The sequence below is a fragment of the Procambarus clarkii genome, chromosome 65 (genome assembly GCF_040958095.1).
Source record: "Procambarus clarkii isolate CNS0578487 chromosome 65, FALCON_Pclarkii_2.0, whole genome shotgun sequence".
Lineage (NCBI taxonomy): Eukaryota > Metazoa > Arthropoda > Malacostraca > Decapoda > Cambaridae > Procambarus > Procambarus clarkii.
This window is the reverse complement of record NC_091214.1, coordinates 14,682,308-14,704,580: the sequence shown is the minus strand read 5'-3', so window position 1 is coordinate 14,704,580 and position 22,273 is coordinate 14,682,308. Positions and strand designations below refer to the sequence as shown.

At 46.9% G+C, this 22,273-nt stretch overlaps 1 protein-coding gene across 1 annotated transcript in view; it reads right to left on the bottom strand.

Annotated features, from left to right (window-relative positions):
• Nucleotides 1–22,273, bottom strand: part of NfI (Nuclear factor I) — a gene marked incomplete in the record, with an annotated part of 283,358 nt that overhangs the window by 120,688 nt on the left and 140,397 nt on the right. The window contains 1 exon segment of the mRNA XM_069309428.1: nt 3,522–3,632. Within this exon segment, the coding sequence (XP_069165529.1) occupies nt 3,522–3,632 (111 nt within the window).

Here is a 22,273-nt window from a genome sequence, read left to right as displayed (position 1 = left end):
GTAATCCTTCTTGCCTGATCGATGCAACATGAATAACAGCATGGAATGCCAATGCGAATATTGGCTTTGATCACACGTACAATATAATTAAGCTTAATTTGAGAATGCAGATGAATTTCTTTACTCAGAGTAACAAGCAAAAAGTCATCAAATGTCAAACCTATTGTGCATTAACCCTTAAACTGTGCATGGCGTATATATACGCCATGAGTAACATGTCCCACCGTGCGCATGGCGTATATATATGCCATAGGGTGCCAAGCACGATTCAAATGGCCCGCGGCTACATGTGGTTCACATAGCTTCCTCAGGGCTCTTGTAAACAGACGCCATTAAAAAAAAAAAATCATGGACAATATTCTCAGGTGTGAGAGGCACAGTACTGTTGGAGCAACCAAGGCTGGCGCACGCAGCATGAGCGAACAGCATTGCTGTTCAGCTTGTGACCACAGCATCGCCAAAAAATGTCAAAATAAATATATAACTGCTATTATTTAGTGATGACAATATTACAGAGGACCCCTGACTGTGATAAAAATGACCAGGATTGTAATAATAGCAGGATTGTTCTGATAATTAGCGCTGTGGGAGGAGTGATGCTGAGGGACGAAGGGAGATAGCATCATTTACTGACTGTGTGGTCACCTGTTATTGTCTACATTCACCATACCAGCTCAGTGGTTCTCTATGGTGAACACAAATATAGATACTTCTATATAATGTGTGCGTTAGTGTAATAACAGCGAAAGGATTATGTTGGGAGGAGCCATTTGGGTGACGAAGGTGATGTCGTCTGCATGACTTGTCTGGCTGTGTAGAGGGTGGCCACTATGCTCTTTGGGCACTCTACAAGCTTAGGTGTACAGTTACGGTGCAAACAACATGTAGATACTTATATATAATATGTGTATATAGTGTAAAAACACTGCAAACAGTATTGTTGGGGGAGAAAATTTAGTGCGTGTGACCTTGAATGAGTGAGGGAGTCACCAGCTGACTATATGTGTAGCGATGACTCTAGTGCCTGAACTAACTATATCAGCTTAGTTGTAGTGTTGTGGTGAACAAAACATGTAGATACTTATATATAATGTCTGTATATTGTGAATAAAGTATAAAACAGGATGGTGGGAGGAGAAAGTGGGCGAGTGAGGCGTTTGTTGAGGGAGTGAGTGGCAACGAGTGGCTGGCTGGTGTGTGGCGGTCACTCCTCGTTGCTTTTTGATTCATAATACTGTACCAACTTAGTGGTTCGTTATGGTGACCAAAACATGCAGATACTTATATATAACCTGTGTATAGAGTGTAATAACAGCAAAACTATTTGTTTATTGTTTTATGAACATAATAATTGAATCACTAATATGCACACCATAATTTTGAGTATAGCGATGATTCACCACTTTTATTATATAAATATATCACACTACGCACCATTGAATAATATTACTGCAAAAAAACTAAGAAAAAATCAATCAGAGACATTTAAATAATTAGGTAATAATATCTTTGTGGCAACTCTCGCCTGTCAGCTCGGGTGACGCTGACCGCCACTGACGACCGCTGTCAACGCTCACTTTTTGCCAGACTTCCTCGGTCTATTGCGCCCAAAATATGTCGCCTACGATGTTTTTTTTTCCCCGTGCTCAGGGAACACAAATTAACATTTTTAGAGGACGAAATAATTTTTTAGAATTTTTTTTTTCTTGCGCACAGGGGGTGTAAATCTCCTCAGGACCCCTTAGCAGCTTAAGGGGTTAATATATGGTTAAAAACTCTCCATAAAAAATTGACATTTGCCCATTATATTGCATAGGTAACGCAGTCATACCCAAGATGTGCTTACAATAGTTTTATAATTTCATTCGGAGGTTAAATTACGATTGGCCAGCAAGTTTTGATCCTGAAACTAAGATGTCAGTATCATAAAGTTAGAGAAATTATGAAATGATCTTGCTACACCAAACAAATTATTGGAATTATTATTGGAAAAGAATTTATTATCTGGCAGTACTTATATATTTTTAATCTTTCATAAAATTTATATACAATTATTATTATAGTGAAAGTTCAATATACATGTATATTAAAAATAGTGTTTGTGTGTATAAAATGAGGGTAAGAAACTTAGGCAAAAAAAATCAAAATTACACATTAGTTTGTAAAATGACCCGGTAATACTGTATAATGCTTTAAGGTGGAGCTGTAGAAGCATAACTTTTAATTAGTATGTAAAGATGCTCCTCTATGCGTAAATATGTACAAATATAAGTAAATGTGCTGTATGTAAATCCTTTATATGTAAAAATGCTCCTCAAGGAGAAGCAAATGAACAAATGCCTCTCCTATAGTGTAATAGTCAGTGCAGTTGGTTAACAACTGAAAGATCCTAGGTTCGATTCCTGAGGCAGGAGAAAGAGACGTTTGGGCATGTTTTCTTTCATGAGATATATCTGTTAACCCAGCTAAGTAGGTACCTGGGGGGGTTAGGCTATTGTTATGGTATAATTCCTATTATTTTAATAATGAATTGTTATATACAGTGTGATGAAAAATGCTTTCTAGGCAGAAGAAAGGTTAGGGATGGTATGCTAGTAACTCCTACAACCTCTCAAAAATTCCAAGGCGTTATGGCAGGTAATGAATCTCCCAATGGTGAACACGCAAATTGCAAACTGTGTGAACATGCTCTGAGCTAGGACATACTCTCCAACACAATATCTGTGGTTGCCTTGTTATCAATGATTCAGACCAAATGGTATGAGGTACTTTGAGGTCTCTAACTATTTCATACACTTGTGAATATTGGAAGGTATTCTTGTGCTGTACCCAGTGTGTGCTAGTGGAGGTGTAATAGATCAGCTTCGTATCTTATATTCTTTCCTGATTCCATTTATGCCTAACCATCCTGTGAGATGGGGGTATTAGATGAACTTATAGCTAGTTTCTGATCTACACTTTAATTATTTATATAGAATAGGGCAGCAGCACACTGCTGTGTATACCTAAGAGTGTTACTAAAAAAAATGGTACCTATAATCTAGGATTAACACTACATGAGACCTATAACCTGGTACTGTAATACAATATGTTGCCTTCAGAAAGTGAAATAATTTTAGCTGTGGATTGTCGTTCATATATGACTTTCACTTCTGATTAAGAGAATAAACTTCCAGTGATGTTTTTAAGAAGAAACAAGGTGTTTATAAAATATTTTGTACACATTGATAAGTGTCAACTGGCAAGACATAACATTTCACTTTAAAAACTGTTGACAGCCTTGACATATGGTAGAAAATTAGGTAATGAATAAACTTCAGTTTAAACATAAATTATAATGCGAATCAGGCAATTATTTAAGAAAATAACGAAATTAAACGATATAAAGTAATGTACATTATTCAAGGCTCGGCCTCTCCCTGCCCACCTCTCACCTCTCTCTCTCTCTATCCACCTATCTCTTCTTCCTTCGTGATCTTTCTCCTCCACCCTGGAGTAAGAGGCCTCAAGATCGGACTCACTTTTGGAGAGTCTCCAGAGTTCTCTGGCAGAGAAGCAGCCAGTTGCCAGGATGGTGCTGTTGTAGATGATGCCGTTAATGCCGTTGTAAGCCACGCTGTGTACCGGGTGACCTGCAAAAAGGGTGCCTTGTTAATAACCACTCTTGAGACTTCTAATACATTTTACATAAAGCATCTACATGTGTGTGTTATTGTAGTATACTATAAATTATATCATGAGCCATACAGTACATTAGTAACCATGTATATGGGTGTGAATTATGGAACTTGAGGGGAAAGCGTGCATGCCTTACCCTTCTAATTGTTGTTTTTATTTAATTTCTCAATCTTTTTTGACATGGTATTTTCCAATGACTTCTCCACACATCATTTTGAGAATCGTTCATCATAAGAGAAAGCACAGCAGCACATTTTCAGGATTAATTAAAGATTCGTGTGAACAGTGAACAGACTTGTGGTCAGGTGGTTGAAGAGGTCCTTAACCACTGTGCTACGCCAACCGAGAAATCTTGTTCTGAGAGTTGTACTATTTTTTTTTAATTAGGCTATATTTTAATGTTTTTTTTAATGTTTTCATCACTCTCTGTGTTTTGAAATGAAAATAGTTGAGTTTGGAAATGTTTTGACATTAACTTTACCTTAACATTTATAAAAAAACACCAAAAATATGTCCTTAACAATTGCACTAAAAAGTTTTTGCCAAAAGCAGGTGCGCAGTGCAGGGGTTAAAGGTGCTGTGCTACAGCTGTATTAGGGCACCAGAACTGTGCATGCATGCAACATATGCATTGCTGTTATCTTATATTATGGTTGTTATACTGAACACATAGTTTACTGCAATAATCCTCAAATTATGCTACAATGTACCTGTGGATAACCCTGAAATTTACTTTAATGTACCTACTAATCCTGTCAAATTATAAAATGTATTTTTATACTTTCATACAATGTACCTGTAAACATTGGTTTAATTTTGCTAGAAATTACCTTCTTAAGATTATATGTTAGATTAAGGATCTGCCCAAAACGTTGTGTGTGCTAGTGGCTTTACAAGAACGTAAAACTTTAATGCTCTGTACTCTCATAAACCCAATGTACCTTCATGTATATAAATAAATAAATTAAATAAATATGTACCTCATACTTTACTCAAGGTTTCATTATCACACGATTTTATAAATACTCCTGAGTGTTTATTTTCTGTCACAAATGCGACTAAACACTATGTTAACCAAAATATATAATTTTTCTGCCTTCCATGGACAGAGGTTAGAAATAAAATCTCTTATACACACACATGTAATAATAATAATAATAATAATAATAATAATAATAATAATATAATATTTATATAAAAGTATACATACTTTATATTACAGTGGAGGATTCATCAGCAAGCATACAGAAACAATAAAGTCTCAATATGCACAGCCTTTCCTGCTTAACATAAAGGCAATTAGGAGATTTGTTTACAAGTCTAATGGGATAATACTTGAAACTTAATGAGAAGTAAATTAACAGGTGTTTAATTATTTTCACAAATTCACATTGTAATTACAAGTCACACTTTGCATGCACAAATGTTTTTGTGTGTACTACTTCATTAACGCTCGTGTTCTTGATGATATCCTATTAATGCACTCAGAGTGTACATTACTGTTCCCATGGGCCTGTATGACTGACCATTCTGTGTGGTGGGGACTTTCAGCATCATGTAGCTAGTTCTTGACACACTGTACTCCCCTTCATATAGTCTAGGGGGAGCTAGTTCTTGGCACATGCTGTACTTCCCTTCATATAGTCTAGCGGAGTTAGTTCTTAACACACACTGTACACCCTTCATATAGTCTAGGATAGCTAGTTCTTGACACACACACTGTACACCCCTTCATATAGTCTAGGATAGCTAGTTCTTGACACACACACACTGTACACCCCTTCATATAGTCTAGGATAGCTAGTTCTTGACACTGTACTCCCCCTTCATACAGTCTAAGGTAGCTAGTTCTTGACACACTCTGTACTCCCTTCATATTGTCTGGGGTAGCTAGTTCTTAACACACACTGTACACCCTTCATATAGTCTAGGATAGCTAGTTCTTGACACACACACTGTACACCCCTTCATATAGTCTAGGATAGCTAGTTCTTGACACTGTACTCCCCCTTCATACAGTCTAAGGTAGCTAGTTCTTGACACACTCTGTACTCCCTTCATATTGTCTGGGGTAGCTAGTTCTTGACACACTCTGTACTCCCTTCATATTGTCTGGGGTAGCTAGTCCTTGACACTCTGTACTCCCCCTTCATATTGTCTGGGGTAGCTGCACAAATTTAGATGTACCTAAATGTGTTAATAAAAAAGTATGTTTAGAGAAAAGCTACTCGATCTACAGTTGACTGAGGGGCCATAACTTTAAATTATGCAATAAATAAAAACTGGTTCGATTTCAATCAAACTCTTTTGACTAGCTGTGAAAAGGGCTTCAACTGGTCCAAGTCTCAGCATCGTAGCATAAATAGGAAGGGAGATAAAAAATATTGAATTATGTGTAAAAAAAAATTCCAAAATGGTCAGAAATTAACATCAAAATATCAAAAGGATATCATCAGCGGCATATGCTAGACTGGCCAACATAAGAACTGCCTTTAGAAACTTGTGTAAGGAATCGTTCAGGACCTTGTATATCACTTGAGTAAGACCAATCGTGGAGTATGCAGCTTCAGCCTGGACTCCATACCTAGTTAAACACAAGACGAAGTTAGAGAAGATTCAGAGGTATGCCACCAGACTGGTCGTCCCGGAACTGAGAGGTATGAGCTACGAGGAAAGGCTAAAGGAGCTAAACCTCACGTCCCTGGAAGACAGAAGTGTAAGGATAGACATGATAACCACCTACAAAATTATCAGAGGAATTGACAGGGTGGACAAAGACAAACTATTTAGCACGGGTGGAACACGAACAAGGGAACACATTAGCACAAGGGGTAGTGCTAATGCTCAATTTGGCCGGGTTCGATTCCCGGTCGAGGCACAAACAAATGAGTCAAAATTTTCACCTGATGCCCCTCTTTACCTAGCAGTAAATAGGTACCTGGGAGTTACAGCTGATACGAGCTGCATCCTGGGGATGTGCGTGTACTCACCTAGTGGTTCTTGCGGGGGTTGAGCTTCGGCTCTTTGGTCCCGCCTCTCAACTGTCAATCAACAGGTGTACAGGTTCCTGAGCCTACTGGGCTCTATCATATCTACACTTGAAACTGTGTATGGAGTCAGCCTCCACCACATCACTGCCTAATTCCATCTGTTAACTATTCTGACACTAAGAGTTATTTCCATTGTCTCTGTGGCTCATTTGGGTACTCAATTCGCAACACTGTGCCCTAGTGCGAATTGAGCAGCTTTTCCAGTTTATTGATGTGCTTCTTGAGATTTGGGCACCACACAACTGCTGCATATTCCAGTTTTGGTCTCACAAAAGTCATGAACAGTATCTTCAGTATTTCACCATCCATATAATTAACAGCAAGTGTGAAGTTGGAAAGCGACACATACGCTCCTCTCACAATGTGAGAGGAGCGATTCTGCCCGAAACGCTGTGCGTACTAGTGGCTTTACAAGAATGTATATACTGTACTATCCAATGTATTCTCACAAACCCAATGTACCTTCTTGTATATATATAAATAAATAAATAAATAAATAAATAAATAAAATGTTCTTTATGTGTTCCTCTGGCGACAGCTGACTACCCAACCCCACCCTCCAGGTCTCCTTCTTTATTAGAGTTCTGTAATTCCTTTCCTCATAATTTGTAAGTTGTGTGTGGTCTATTCTCTCCAACTCCACATTCCATAACATGACATATGTTCACATTGAATTCCATTTGCCACATGTCGCTCCAAGCACTTATTTTATCTAGATCAATATGAAGGGCATTACAATGGTCTGCGTCTCCTGTCTTCCCCAGTGTCTTAGCATCATCCACAAACATGTTCATAAAATGCTGTATTCCTTCTGGGAGATGGTTTATGTTGAAGATGATCATTACTGGTGCAAGAACTGAACCAGTTCCAGAATGTTCCAGAACCAGAATGTGCTCAGTTGCACATTCTCGAAGCACCCAAGGTGAAACTCCAACAGGTCCAACTGCTTTATTTCTGCCCAGTCCCTTGTCCACTTCGTTTTGAGATACAGTACCTGTGTGTATTGTATGGCTTGTTCTGGAAGTGGTATTGGGTCCTGTTCTATGAAATCCTCATTTTGTACAAACACTTTGGAACTGTTCATTTAGCGTTTCACACATTTCTTGTTCATTCTCAGTAATCCTGTGTGTGTGTACTCACCTAGTTGTGTCTGCAGGATCAAGCATTGACTCTTGGATCAGTGTGTGTGTGTGTGTGTGTGTGTGTGTGTGTGTGTGTGTGTGTGTGTGTGTGTGTGTGTGTGTGTGTGTGTGTGTGTGTGTGTGTGTAGTAGTAGATATGACAGTATATACATGTACATAACTAAATCAGTAAATAAATGACAGAGGAAATATATGTCGGGAGTCAGTACATTTAACAATCGACGGATAGAAAGGCGGGGTCCAAGAGCTAACAGCTCGGTCCTGCAGGCATAAATAATACACACACAGACAGACACAGTGTAGAGGAATAACGTGGAGGTGGTATCCCCCCCCCCCTCCATCACTTCCACTTGGCTGGACACGAAAGACTTAATATATTCCCTCTCTCTCTCTCTCTCACCCTCTACCCATTCCCCTCGCATCATGTCTCCTCTCCTCTCCCCTTTCCCTAATTATTGACATCTTCAATCTCCCTCCCTACACCCTCATCACCAGGTCCCCCCCCCTCTCTCTCTGCCCACATAACATTATCAACAAGTTCAAGCATGTTTATTGAGACAAGGCAAAAATATATCTCAAAGGGATAGAGTAGCTTAGGCTATTTCTACCCCTCTCAATTATCAACAAGAGTAAACGTACTCACCAACTCATTCTGCTCAAACACAAAACACACTAATGAAGCAGCAGCGCACACACACACACGCACACACACACACACACACACACACACACACACACACACACACACACACACACACACACACACACACACACACAAGAGACAAATTATCAGAGCAACAATACTTTAACAATGCCATAATTTACAGAGGATTAAGGTGACCATAGATACAAGACAGTAACCCCTAAAATAGGTCATTACCACCACAACAATAACGACATATCTCGGACCTCAGAAACTACCCAATTAACCACAACAAGAACTTACCGTCTGCTGGAGACGACAACTTTATATATTCTATATCCTATATTCAAGTTATAGGATCTGAATACAGTATTGTATAATGCATTAATTTTTTTGGCGGCATTCTTTTGTTATTTTCTCATAACAGTTCTCATTTTGTATAGAATATTTCTTCTTTAGGATTAAGTGTTTTTACTCTTAAATACTTTTCTAAAAATTCTTAGTTTTTTTGTTTTTGTTTGGAACTAATTATAACTATAGAATATTTCTTCTTTAGGATTAAGTGTTTTTACTCTTAAATACTTTTCTAAAATTCTTAGTTTTTTTGTTTTTGTTTGGAACTAATTACTTATTTTAGAGAGTGTACTTGTCAGTCTCGAGCCCATTGTTGATGTGATGATGTCTGTTGAATGTTGTAACTAGCTCATCAAGATTGTAACTTAGCTTAATGAATTGTGGGGTTCAGTCCCTGAGCCCATGATGTGCCTCTGTAACCCTTTCCACTACCGCCCACACCATGGGTATGGGGTGCATAATAAATGAACTAAAACTGAAACTGCCTGAAACGCTTTGTGTAATAGTGGCTTCGTAGATTGTGTAACTCCTGTTCCTACAACTTGTACATCACTCCTTTGTTCACTGTACATGCATTATTTTGAATAAACTTTGCATTGTATTGTATTTTGGAATTGTATTGTATTGTATTATGGAATTGCTCGGAATTGCGTGGACAGCGCTCGGGATTTGTAATCCTAGGATCCGGGGATCGATCCCCGGCGATGGCGGAAAAAAATGGGCAGTTTCTTTCACCCTGCTGCCCCGATTCACTTAGCAGTAAATAGGTACCTTGGAGTTAGACAGCTTCTAAGGCCTGCTTCCTGTGTGTGTGTGTGTGTGTGTGTGTGTGTGTGTGTGTGTGTGTGTGTACTCACCTAGTACTCACCTAGTTGTGTTTGCGGGGGTTGAGCTCTGGCTCTTTAGTCCCGCCTCTCAACCGTCAATCAACAGGTGTACAGATTCATGAGCCTATCGGGCTCTGTCATATCTACACTTGAAACTGTGTATGGAGTCAGCCTCCACCACATCACTTCCTAATGCATTCCATTTGTCAACCACTCTGACACTAAAAAAGTTCTTTCTAATATCTCTGTGGCTCATTTGGGCACTCAGTTTCCACCTGTGTCCCCTTGTGCGTGTTCCCCTTGTGTTAAATAGACTGTCTTTATCTACCCTATCAATCCCCTTCAGAATCTTGAATGTGGTGATCATGTCCCCCCTAACTCTTCTGTCTTCCAGCGAAGTGAGGTTTAATTCCCGTAGTCTCTCCTCGTAGCTCATACCTCTCAGCTCGGGTACTAGTCTGGTGGCAAACCTTTGAACCTTTTCCAGTTTAGTCTTATCCTTGACTAGATATGGACTCCATGCTGGGGCTGCATACTCCAGGATTGGCCTGACATATGTGGTATACAAAGTTCTGAATGATTCTTTACACAAGTTTCTGAATGCCGTTCGTATGTTGGCCAGCCTGGCATATGCCGCTGATGTTATCCGCTTGATATGTGCTGCAGGAGACAGGTCTGGCGTGATATCAACCCCCAAGTCTTTTTCCTTCTCTGATTCCTGAAGAATTTCCTCTCCCAGATGATACCTTGTATCTGGCCTCCTGCTCCCTACACCTATCTTCATTACATTACATTTGGTTGGGTTAAACTCTAACAACCATTTGTTCGACCATTCCTTCAGCTTGTCTAGGTCTTCTTGAAGCCTCAAACAGTCCTCTTCTGTTTTAATCCTTCTCATAATTTTAGCATCGTCCGCAAACATTGAGAGAAATGAATCGATACCCTCCGGGAGATCATTTACATATATCAGAAACAAGATAGGACCGAGTACAGAGCCCTGTGGGACTCCACTGGTGACTTCACGCCAATCGGAGGTCTCACCCCTCACCGTAACTCTCTGCTTCCTATTGCTTAGATACTCCCTTATCCACTGGAGCACCTTACCAGCTACACCTGCCTGTCTCTCCAGCTTATGTACCAGCCTCTTATGCGGTACTGAACAACACAGTGTGTGTGTGTGTGTGTGTGTGTGTGTGTGTGTGTGTGTGTGTGTGTGTGTGTGTGTGTGTGGAAAAAAAGTTGATTGACAGTTGAGAGGCGGGCCGAAAGAGCCAGAGCTCAACTCCCGCAAGCACAACTAGGTAAGTACACACACACACACACACACACACACACACACACACACACACACACACACACACACTCACACTCACACTCACACACACACAACTCTCTGCTTTCTATTGCCTAGAGAGTACTTAAGCCATAGGAAGCAGAGAGTTACAGTGAGGGGTGAGACTTCAGACTGGCGTGAAGTCACCAGTGGAGTCCCATAGGGCTCTGTACTCGGTCCTATCCTGTTTCTGATATACGTAAATGATCTCCCAGAGGGTATAGACTCATTCCTCTCAATGTTTGCTGACGACGTCAAAATTATGAGAAGGATTAAGACAGAGGAGGACAGCTTGAGGCTTCAAGAAGACCTGGACAAGCTGCAGGAATGGTCCAACAAATGGTTATTAGAGTTTAATCCAAGCAAATGTAATGTAATGACGATAGGTGTATGAAGCAGGAGACGAGATACAAGGTACCATTTGGGAGATGAAATACTTCAAGAGTCAGAGAGAGAGAAAGACCTGGGGGTTTATATCACGCCAGACCTGTCCCCTGAAGCTCATATCAAGAGGATAACATCAGCGGCATATGCCAGGTTGGCTAACATAAGAACGGCCTTTAGAAACTTGTGTAAGGAATCATTTAGAACTTTGTATACCACATATGTCAGACCAATTCTGAAGTATGCAGCTCCAGCATGGAGTCCATATCTAGTCAAGCATTAGACTGAACTAGAAAAAGTTCAAAGGTTTGCCAACAGACTAGTACCCGAGCTGAGAGGTATGAGCTACGAGGAGAGACTACGGGAATTAAACCTCACGTCGCTGGAAGACAGAAGAGTTTGGGGGGACATGATCACCACATACAAGATTCTCAAGGGAATCGACAGGGTTGATAAAGACAGGCTATTTAACACAAGGGGAACACGCACAAGGGGACACAGGTGGAAACTGAGTGCCCAAATGAGCCACAGAGATATTAGAAAGAACTTTTTTAGTGTCAGAGTGGTTGACAAATGGAATGCATTAGGAGGTGATGTGGTGGAGGCTGACTCCATACACAGTTTCAAGTGTAGATATGATAGAGCCCAATAGGCTCAGGAATCTGTACACCTGTTGATTGACGGTTGAGAGGCGGGACCAAAGAGCCAGAGCTCAACCCCCGCAAGCACAACTAGGTGAGTACACACACACACATGATATACCTAATTTACCTCAAGGCCACTAATCCTAGTGGCCTCGACGAGGACAGAAAGCCGGCGGCTTGTCGAAGGTCCCCCCCCCCATTTGGGCTCAGACAGCATTAACAAACCCAACTGAGACATAACACAGTGGCGGTGTAGGAGACCCATTTGTCTGAGGGTAGGTCGTTAGGAACACATCAACGACCGTTAGGGACACATCAACGACCGTTAGGGACACACCAACGACCGTTAGGGACACACCAACGACCGTTAGGGACACACCAACGACTGTTAGGGACACACCAACGATCGTTAGGGACACACCAACGACCGTTAGGGACACACCAACGACCGTTAGGGACACACCAACGACCGTTAGGGACACACCAACGACCGTTAGGGACACACCAACGACCGTTAGGGACACACCAACGACCGTTAGGGACACACCAACGACTGTTAGGGACACACCAACGACCGTTAGGGACACACCAACGATCGTTAGGGACACACCAACGATCGTTAGGGACACACCAACGACCGTTAGGGACACACCAACTACCGTTAGGAACACATCAACGACCGTTAGGGACACACCAACGATCGTTAGGGACACACCAACGACCGTTAGGGACACACCAACGATCGTTAGGGACACACCAACGATCGTTAGGGACACACCAACGATCGTTAGGGACACACCAACGACCGTTAGGGACACACCAACGACCGTTAGGAACACACCAACGACCGTTAGGGACACACCAACGACCGTTAGGGACACACCAACGACCGTTAGGGACACACCAACGACCGTTAGGAACACACCAACGGTCGACGCCTCGCCGACTTGACACGGCGACTCGGCGCGCGGGAAACCCGATGCCCCCCCAATCATCTCCACCCTCACAATCATCCCGGTGTCCCCCAATCATTCTCACATTCATCATTCACTCCAGTGGTGGGTGCGAGTGTGTCCCTTGACCCCCCCTTGTTAGCTGGGAGGGCGTCAGATAGTTCAGAAGAGCGGCCAGGACCCTCCACTTTGGTACATACGACCTCGTAAACGAGACCACCAAACTATCGTAAACTCTATTAAACTTTGCATGTATACTGCTTCAACTTTGTGACAAATGTCGGGCAAGTATACGGAGTAGTAGACTTAAAAGTAGACTTAAACGGGGGACTTATTGATGTAACAATTGTGGTAATTGCTATTTGAAATATTTTGTGTATGAAAAATTTGAATATAATGCCTGAAGAGCTATGCGTATTAGTGGCTTTAGGTATTGTATGTACTAGCTCTATCTATAAATCCAACTTTGTTTTTGTAAATCAACTATATATGTACTTTTCCTGAGTAAAGAATTTGAATTTGAATTTTTTATCTGTTAAAGAGAACGTTTGTCTGGCTGCCCAAGGTCGGAGCCCAGGCGGTTGGAGTTAGCTCCATCCGACTTTTCACGAGGACACGTGTGGTATGCGACTGTCATATGTTGGTTTGGGTTGGTTTAGGGAGCCGGTCGGCCGAGCGGACAGCACGCTGGACTTGTGATCCTGTGGTCCTGGGTTCGATCCCAGGCGCCGGCGAGAAACATTGGGCAGAGTTTCTTTAACCCTATGCCCCTGTTATCTAGCAGTAAAATAGGTACCTGGGTGTTAGTCGGCTGTCACGGGCTGCTTCCTGGGGGTGGAGGCCTGGTCGAGGACCGGGCCGCGGGGACACTAAAGCCCCGACATCATCTGAAGATAACCTCAAGATAGCCACATTACCATCCTTAATATGGACTACATCAGCGACACCCCCCCCCCAATCCCCCCCTTCCCTGGCTGCGATTCTAATACAATCTCAAATCGAGGTTTGTTTTCCGTAGAACAAATCCACAAGGGCCGTGACGAGGATTCGAACCTGCGTCCGGGAGCATCCCAGACGCTGCCTTAATCGACTGTTTTCCGTAGAGTTTTGATGATTTTTTTTTTATCTTTTCGTAATGTTACATTTTCTGAGAGAGGGAGAGTGAGAGACCTGGGCACTGCCGGGTACTCCATCTAGTGTGTGTATACTACTTGTGCCTACTGGATCGAGCTCTTAGATCCCGCCTTTCTAAATCTAAGTTATCTAATGTCCTGATTTCCTCTATATCTGTTACATATATTTCTCTCTAACACACACACACACACACACACACACAGTGCAGTGGTAAGGGGGCCTCGTAGCCTGGTGGATAGCGCGCAGGACTCGTAATTCTGTGGCGCGGGTTCGATTCCCGCACGAGGCAGAAACAAATGGGCAAAGTTTCTTTCACCCTCAATGCCCCTGTTACCTAGCAGTAAATAGGTACCTTGGAGTTAGTCAGCTGTCACGGGCTGCTTCCTGGGGTGTGTGTGTGGTGTGGAGAGGAAAAAAAAAAGTAGTTAGTAAACAGTTGATAGACAGTTGAGAGACGGGCCGAAAGAGCAAAGCTCAAACTAGTAAACACAACTAGTAAACACAACTAGTAAACACAACTAGGTGAATACACACACACACACACACACACACACACGCACACACACACACACACACACACACACACACACACACACAGGCGGGACCAAAGAGCCAGAGCTCAACCCCCGCAAACACAACTAGGTGAGCACAACTAGGTGAGCACACACACACACACACACACACGTATGTCCCCAACAAGCATCCCATAGCAGTTGTCTAATTACCAGGTACCTGTTTGATGCTAGGTGAACAGAGACATCAGTTGAAAGAGAGTGCCCATTTGTTTCTGCCTCGGCCGGAAATCGAACCCCGGCTCTGAGGACTATGACATCTGAGCGCTGTCAACGCCACCTGCATCTAACCTATTCCATTTATTTATTTATTTCATCTAATACTGAACACGTTGTTCTGGAAGTGTTCATAACTGATCTGCGTTTGATTGATTGATTGAACAATTGAACGATTGATTATTGATTGAACAACACTGCTTCGTGTAGGTTAACTTAGCATTTTAAAAGCACTACAATCACCTTCTGTGGTTGATTGATTGATTGAACAATTGAACGATTGATTATTGATTGAACAACAATGCTTCGTGTAGGTTAGCTTAGCATTTTAAAAGCACTACAATCACCTTCTGTGGTTGATTGATTGATTGAACAATTGAACGATTGATTATTGATTGAACAACAATGCTTCGTGTAGGTTAACTTAGCATTTTAAAAGCACTACAATCACCTTCTGTGGTTGAGTGTTCAATAAACCCTTGAACTATATGTTTAACACTTCTCTAACCCTGTCCATGGAGGTCAGAAGAAAATGTATATATCTTATCTTGAGGTTATCTTGAGATGATTTCGGGGCTTTTTAGTGTCCCCGCGGCCCGGTCCTCGACCAGGCCTCCACCCCCAGGAAGCAGCCCGTGACAGCTGACTAACACCCAGGTACCTATTTTACTGCTAGGTAACAGGGGCATAGGGTGAAAGAAACTCTGCCCATTGTTTCTCGCCGGCGCCTGGGATCGAACCCAGGACCACAGGATCACAAGTCCAGCGTGCTGTCCGCTCGGCCGACCGGCTCCCGTATATGCTGGTTAGCACTGTAAATGTCTGGCCACGTCTGTGGTAGGAAAAAAAAAAACAGCTTCGTCTACTTTGTCACTATGCCTTAGAATCTTATATGTTCTTATTTTGTACTTATCCTCCCCCCCTCACCCCCCTCCTTATCTCCCCTTTCCTGCAGTGGTAAGGTCCAGTTCTCTCGGTCTCTCTTCATAGCTCAGTCCATCCACTCAGCTCCAGAACGAGTCTCGCTGCATATCATTGGACTTTTTTTTTTTTTTTAGTTTGTCCTTGTCCTTTGTCGGGTCAGGGTTCCATGCTGGTGATGCTTATAGGGCTCGGAATGCCCCTTCCCGCTATCTTGAGGTTATCTTGAAATTATTTCGGGGCTTTAGTGTCCCCCGCGGCCCGGTCCTCGACCAGGCCTCCACCCCCAGGAAGCAGCTCGTGACAGCTGACTAACACCCAGGTACCTATTTTACTGCTAGGTAACAGGGGCATAGGGTGAAAGAAACTCTGCCCATTGTTTCTCGCCAGCGCCCGGAATCGAACCCTGGATCACAGGATCACAAGCCCAGCGTGCTGTCCGCTCGGCCGACCGGCCCCTCTTTGTCTAAGTGCCTGTAGGCTACATGGATGGTGGACAGCGGTTGGTATTCTGATAATGTGGACTTCTGGTCTCAGACTTGGGGTTACGTCCATTCCCAGGTCTTTCTCCTTTTCTGATTGAAGAATTTGTTTTTCCCTTCATCCTATACTGCTGAAGTGGTCTTCACTCTCGTGTTCCACTCTTTATAACTTTGCATTTGGCTGGGTTAAAATCTAGCCGCCATTTTTTCAGACCATTTCCAGAGTGTCCAAATTCTCTTGCAATGACTCACAATCTAATCATGAAATGACCTTTCTCATTAGTGTTGCATCACCTGCAAACATTCATACGAAGAAGCCAATTTCCTCTGTCAGTCACTGACATATAAACAGGATGGGCCCAAGAGCTGACTCCTGTGGTACTCCACTTGGAACCTACCTACCTCTCTCTCTCTCTCTCTCTCTCTCTCTCTCTCTCTCTCTCTCTCTCTCTCTCTCTCTCTCTCTCTCTTCGATGTTTGATCTCACTGTAACCTTTTGCTTCCTTCCTGAGAGATGCTCTCTGACCCACCTTACGACGTCTCCTGATATGCCAAGACTGCTTGTCTAGTTTGAGTAGAACTCTTTCATGCAGGACCGTATCAAATGCCTTCTGACAGTCAAGGAATATGCAGTCGGCCCCATGCCTCTCTCGTTTCATTTCCGTCATCTTGTTGGAGAACTCCAGCAAGTTTCTCAAGCAAGATTTTCCTTTACTAAAAACATGTTGGTGTCTTGAGACAAAGTTAATGTGTTCTAAATGTTCTACTGGCCAGCCAAGGTGGTGGGCAACCCCTGAGCTGGTGACCCAGGGTGGTGGGCAGCTCGGGGCTGGTGACCCAGGGTGGTGGGCAGCCCTGAGCTGGTGACCCAGGGTGGTGGGCAGCCCTGAGCTGGTGACCCAGGGTGGTGGGCAGCTCGGGGCTGGTGACCCAGGGTGGTGGGCAGCCCTGAGCTGGTGACCCAGGGTGGTGGGCAGCCCTGAGCTGGTGACCCAGGGTGGTGGGCAGCTCGGGGCTGGTGACCCAGGGTGGTGGGCAGCCCTGAGCTGGTGACCCAGGGTGGTGGGCAGCCCTGAGCTGGTGACCCAGGGTGGTGGGCAGCTCGAGGCTGGTGACCCAGGGTGGTGGGCAGCCCTGAGCTGGTGACCCAGGGTGGTGGGCAACCCCTGAGCTGGTGACCCAGGGTGGTGGGCAGCTCGGGGCTGGTGACCCAGGGTGGTGGGCAGCCCCTGGGCTGGTGACCCAGGGTGGTGGGCAGCCCGGGGCTGGTGACCCAGGGTGGTGGGCAGCCCTGAGCTGGTGACCCATGGTGGTGGGCAGCCCCTGGGGCTGGTGACCCAGGGTGGTGGGCAGCCCAGAGCTGGTGACCCAGGGTGGTGGGCAGCCCTGAGCTGGTGACCCAGGGTGGTGGGCAGCCCTGGCCTGGTGACCCAGGGTGGTGGGCAGCCCGGGGCTGGTGACCCAAGGTGGTGGGCAGCTCGGGGCTGGTGACCCAGGGTGGTGGGCAGCCCGGGGCTGGTGACCCAGGGTGGTGGGCAGCTCGGGGCTGGTGACCCAGGGTGGTGGGCAGCTCGGGGCTGGTGACCCAGGGTGGTGGGCAGCCCGGGGCTGGTGACCCAGGGTGGTGGGCAGCTCGGGGCTGGTGACCCAGGGTGGTGGGCAGCCCGGGGCTGGTGACCCAGGGTGGTGGGCAGCTCGGGGCTGGTGACCCAGGGTGGTGGGCAGCCCGGGGCTGGTGACCCAGGGTGGTGGGCAGCCCGGGGCTGGTGACCCAGGGTGGTGGGCAGCTCGGGGCTGGTGACCCAGGGTGGTGGGCAGCTCGGGGCTGGTGACCCAGGGTGGTGGGCAGCTCGGGGCTGGTGACCACCTCTCCAGTCAAAGGCTGGGGCTGATTGCCTGCCTTCCTCCCTATGGTTGCTATGATGAGCAGCTGTGATTGGCTCTCCCCACCACCACAATACTGCCTCGTCTCCTAGCTGGGACCTGCTGGGACCTGCTGGGGTGTGCTGGGACCTGCTGGGGTGTGCTGGGACCTGCTGGGAGTGTGTTGGGACCTGCTGGGACCTGCTGGGACTTGGTGGAGTGTGCTGGGACCTGCTGGGGTGTGATGGGACCTGCTGGGACCTGCTGGGACTTGCTGGGGGTGTGCTGGGACCTGCTGGGGTGTGCTGGGACCTGCTGGGAGTGTGTTGGGACCTGCTGGGGTGTGTTGGGACTTGGTGGAGTGTGCTGGGACCTGCTGGGGTGTGTTGGGACCTGCTGGGACCTGCTGGGACTTGCTGGGGGTGTGCTGGGACCTGCTGGGGTGTGTTGGGACCTGCTGGGGTGTGTTGGGACTTGCTGGGACTTGCTGGCGGTGTGCTGGGACTTGCTGGGGGTGTGCTGGGACCTGCTGGGGTGTGTTGGGACCTGCTGGGACTTGTTCGGGGTGTGCTGGGACTTGCTGGGGGTGTGCTGGGACCTGCTGGGGTGTGTTGGGACCTGCTGGGACTTGCTGGGGGTGTGCTGGGACTTGCTGGGGGTGTGCTGGGACCTGCTGGGGTGTGTTGGGACCTGCTGGGGTGTGTTGGGACCTGCTGGGACTTGTTGGGGGTGTGCTGGGACTTGCTGGGGTGTGCTGGGACCTGCTGGGGTGCGTTTGGACTTTCTGGGGTGTGCTGGGACTTGCTGGGGTGTGCTGGGACTTGCTGGGGTGTGTTGGGACTTTCTGGGGTGTGCGGGGACCTGCTGGGGTGTGCTGGGACTTGCTGGGGTGTGCTGGGACTTGCTGCGGGTGTGTTGGGACCTGCTGGATGTGTGCTGGGACCTACTGGGGGTGTGTTGGGACCGGCTGGAGGTGTGTTGGGACTTGCTGGGGTGTGCTGGGACCTGCTGGGGTGTGTTGGGACCTGCTGGGGGTGTGCTGGGACTTGCTGGGGGTGTGTTGGGACTTGCTGGGGTGTGTTGGGACTTGCTGTGGGGGGGGGACTTGCTGGGGTGTGCTGGGACCTGCTGGGGTGTGCTGGGACCTGCTGGGGTGTGTTGTGACTTGCTGTGGGGGGGGGACTTGCTGGGGTGTGCTGGGACCTGCTGGGGTGTGCTGGGACCTGCTGGGGTGTGCTGGGACCTGCTGGGGGTGTGCTGGGACCTGCTGGGGTGTGCTGGGGTGTGCTGGGACCTGCTGGGGGTGTGCTGGGACCTGCTGGGGTGTGCTGGGACCTGCTGGGGTGTGCTGGGACTTGCTGGGAGTGTGTTGGGACTTGCTGGGGTGTGTTGGGATTTGTTGGGGTGTGTTGGGACTTGCTGGGGTGTGCTGGGACCTGCTGGGGTGTGCTGGGACCTGTTGGGGTGTGTTGGTACTTGCTGGGAGTGTGTTGGGACTTGCTGGGAGTGTGTTGGGACCTGCTGGGGTGTGCCGGAACCTGTTGGGGTGTGTTGGGACTTGCTGGGAGTGTGTTGGGACTTGCTGGGGTGTGTTGGGACCTGTTGGGGTGTGCTGGGACTTGCTGGGGTGTGTTGGGACTTGCTGGGGTGTGTTGGGACTTGTTGGGGTGTGTTGGGACCTGCTGGGGTGTGCCGGAACCTGTTGGGGTGTGTTGGGACTTGCTGGGAGTGTGTTGGGACTTGCTGGGGTGTGTTGGGACCTGTTGGGGTGTGCTGGGACTTGCTGGGGTGTGTTGGGACTTGCTGGGGTGTGTTGGGACTTGTTGGGGTGTGTTGGGACCTGCTGGGGTGTGTTGGAACTTGCTGGGGTGTGTTGGGACTTGGTGGGGTGTGTTGGGACTTGCTGGGGTGTGCTGGGACCTGCTGGGGGTGTGTTGGAACTTGCTGGGGTGTGTTGGGACTTGCAGGGGATGTGTTGGGACTTGCTGGGGGTGGGTTGGGACTTGCTGGGAGTGGGTTGGGACTTGTTGGGGGTGTGCTGGGACTTGTTGGGGGTAGGTTGGGACTAGCTGGGGGTGTGTGGTGGGACTTGCTGGGGGGTGTTGGGACTTGCTGGGGGTGTGCTGGGACTTGCTGGGGGGGTGTTGGGACTTGCTGGGGTGTGCTGGGACTTGCTGGGGATGTGTTGGGACTTGCTGGGGGTGGGTTGGGACTTCCTGGGGGTGGGTTGGGACTTGTTGGGGGTGTGTTGGGACTAGCTGGGGGTGTGTGGTGGGACTTGCTGGGGGGGGTGTTGGGACTTGCTGGGGTGTGCTGGGACTTGCTGGGGGTGTGTTGGGACTTGCTGGGGGTGTGTTGGGACTAGCTGGGGGTGTGTGGTGGGACTTGCTGGGGGGGTGTTGGGACTTGCTGGGGGTGTGCTGGGACTTGCTTGGGGGGGTGGTGTTGGGACTTGCTTGGGGGGGTGGTGTTGGGACTTGCAGGGGATGTGTTGGGACTTGCAGGGGATGTGTTGGGACTTGCTGGGGGTGGGTTGGGACTTGCTGGGGGTGGGTTGGGACTTGCTGGGGGTGGGTTGGGACTTGTTGGGGGTGGGTTGGGACTTGCTGGGGGTGTGTGGTGGGACTTGCTGGGGGGTGTTGGGACTTGCTGGGGGTGTGCTGGGACTTGCTGGGGGGGGGGGTGTTGGGACTTGCTGGGGTGTGCTGGGACTTGCTGGGGTGGGTTGGGACTTGCTGGGGGTGGGTTGGGACTTGCTGGGGGTGTGTTGGGACTTGCTGGTGTGTGTTGGGACTTGCTGGGGTGTGCTGGGACTTGCTGGTGTGTGTTGGGACTTGCTGGGGGGGGGTGTTGGGACTTGCTGGTGTGTGTTGGGACTTGCTGGGGGGGTGTTGGGACTTGCTGGTGTGTGTTGGGACTTGCTGTGCTGGGGGGGGGGTGTTGGGACGTGCTGGGGTGTGTTGGGACTTGCTGGTGTTGGGACGTGCTGGGGTGTGTTGGGACTTGCTGGGGTGTGTTGGGACTTGCTGGTGTTGGGACTTGCTGGGGGTGTGTTGGGACTTGCTGGGGGTGGGTTGGGACTTGCTGGGGGTGGGTTGGGACTTGCTGGGGCTTGCTGGGGTGTGTTGGGACTTGCTGGTGTTGGGACTTGCTGGGGTGTGTTGGGACCTGCTGGGGTGTGTTGGGACTTGCTGGGGATGTGTTGGGACTTGCTGGGGTGTGTTGGGACTTGCTGGGGTGTGTTGGGACTTGCTGGGGTGTGTTGGGACTTGCTGGGGATGTGTTGGGACTTGCTGGGGATGTGTTGGGACTTGCTGGGGGTGAAAGCAGGCGGGCTGTCCGCCTTGCTGACACCATGTGTGGGTGTTGGCAGCTAAGCTAAGCTGGTTCCCTCTTGTCAGGGAGCTGTGAGTGTGTGAGAGGTTCTTCACATGTGTTTCACCATATATGGATGTCCATAGATGAATACTGTGTAGCAGTCATGTATACACACTCCGATGCTTCCGACCAAAGAGCCAGAGGTCAACCCCCGCAAGCACAATTAGGTAAGTACACATGTTGTTCTGTTTAAGGGTTTACATTTCCCGTTGCAACCCGTTCTCGCACTTGCTTATAGTCAATATCTTGCTAATGAATAAGTGCATATGTGACATACTAATTTATTGTGAATATTTGAGTTTACCTTGAAAAGCTGAATAGAAAACCACAACCTAACCTAACCTAACCTAACCTAACCTACTTAGTATGTGAAGATATTACAATTAGTACTGAACCTATACCTATATTGATATTACAGTTTAATACAAATAATAAAACAAAACTAAAATATTTAAATAAATTGTAAAGTAACTCAGGATATTGTCAAATTTTGTATAAAATCTCTATTGTTTAATAAAACTGAGGGAAAAGTTAATGCCTTGAAAAAAAATATGGCTTGGAATATGTCACATATGTACTTATATATAAGCGAAATGGTGACTATAAGCAATAAGTCATATATGTGCTGTCTTGTGCGAGAGCCAACATACAACAAAACTGCTCCTGGGAGACGGGATGGGAGGAGATGTGCAGTAATGT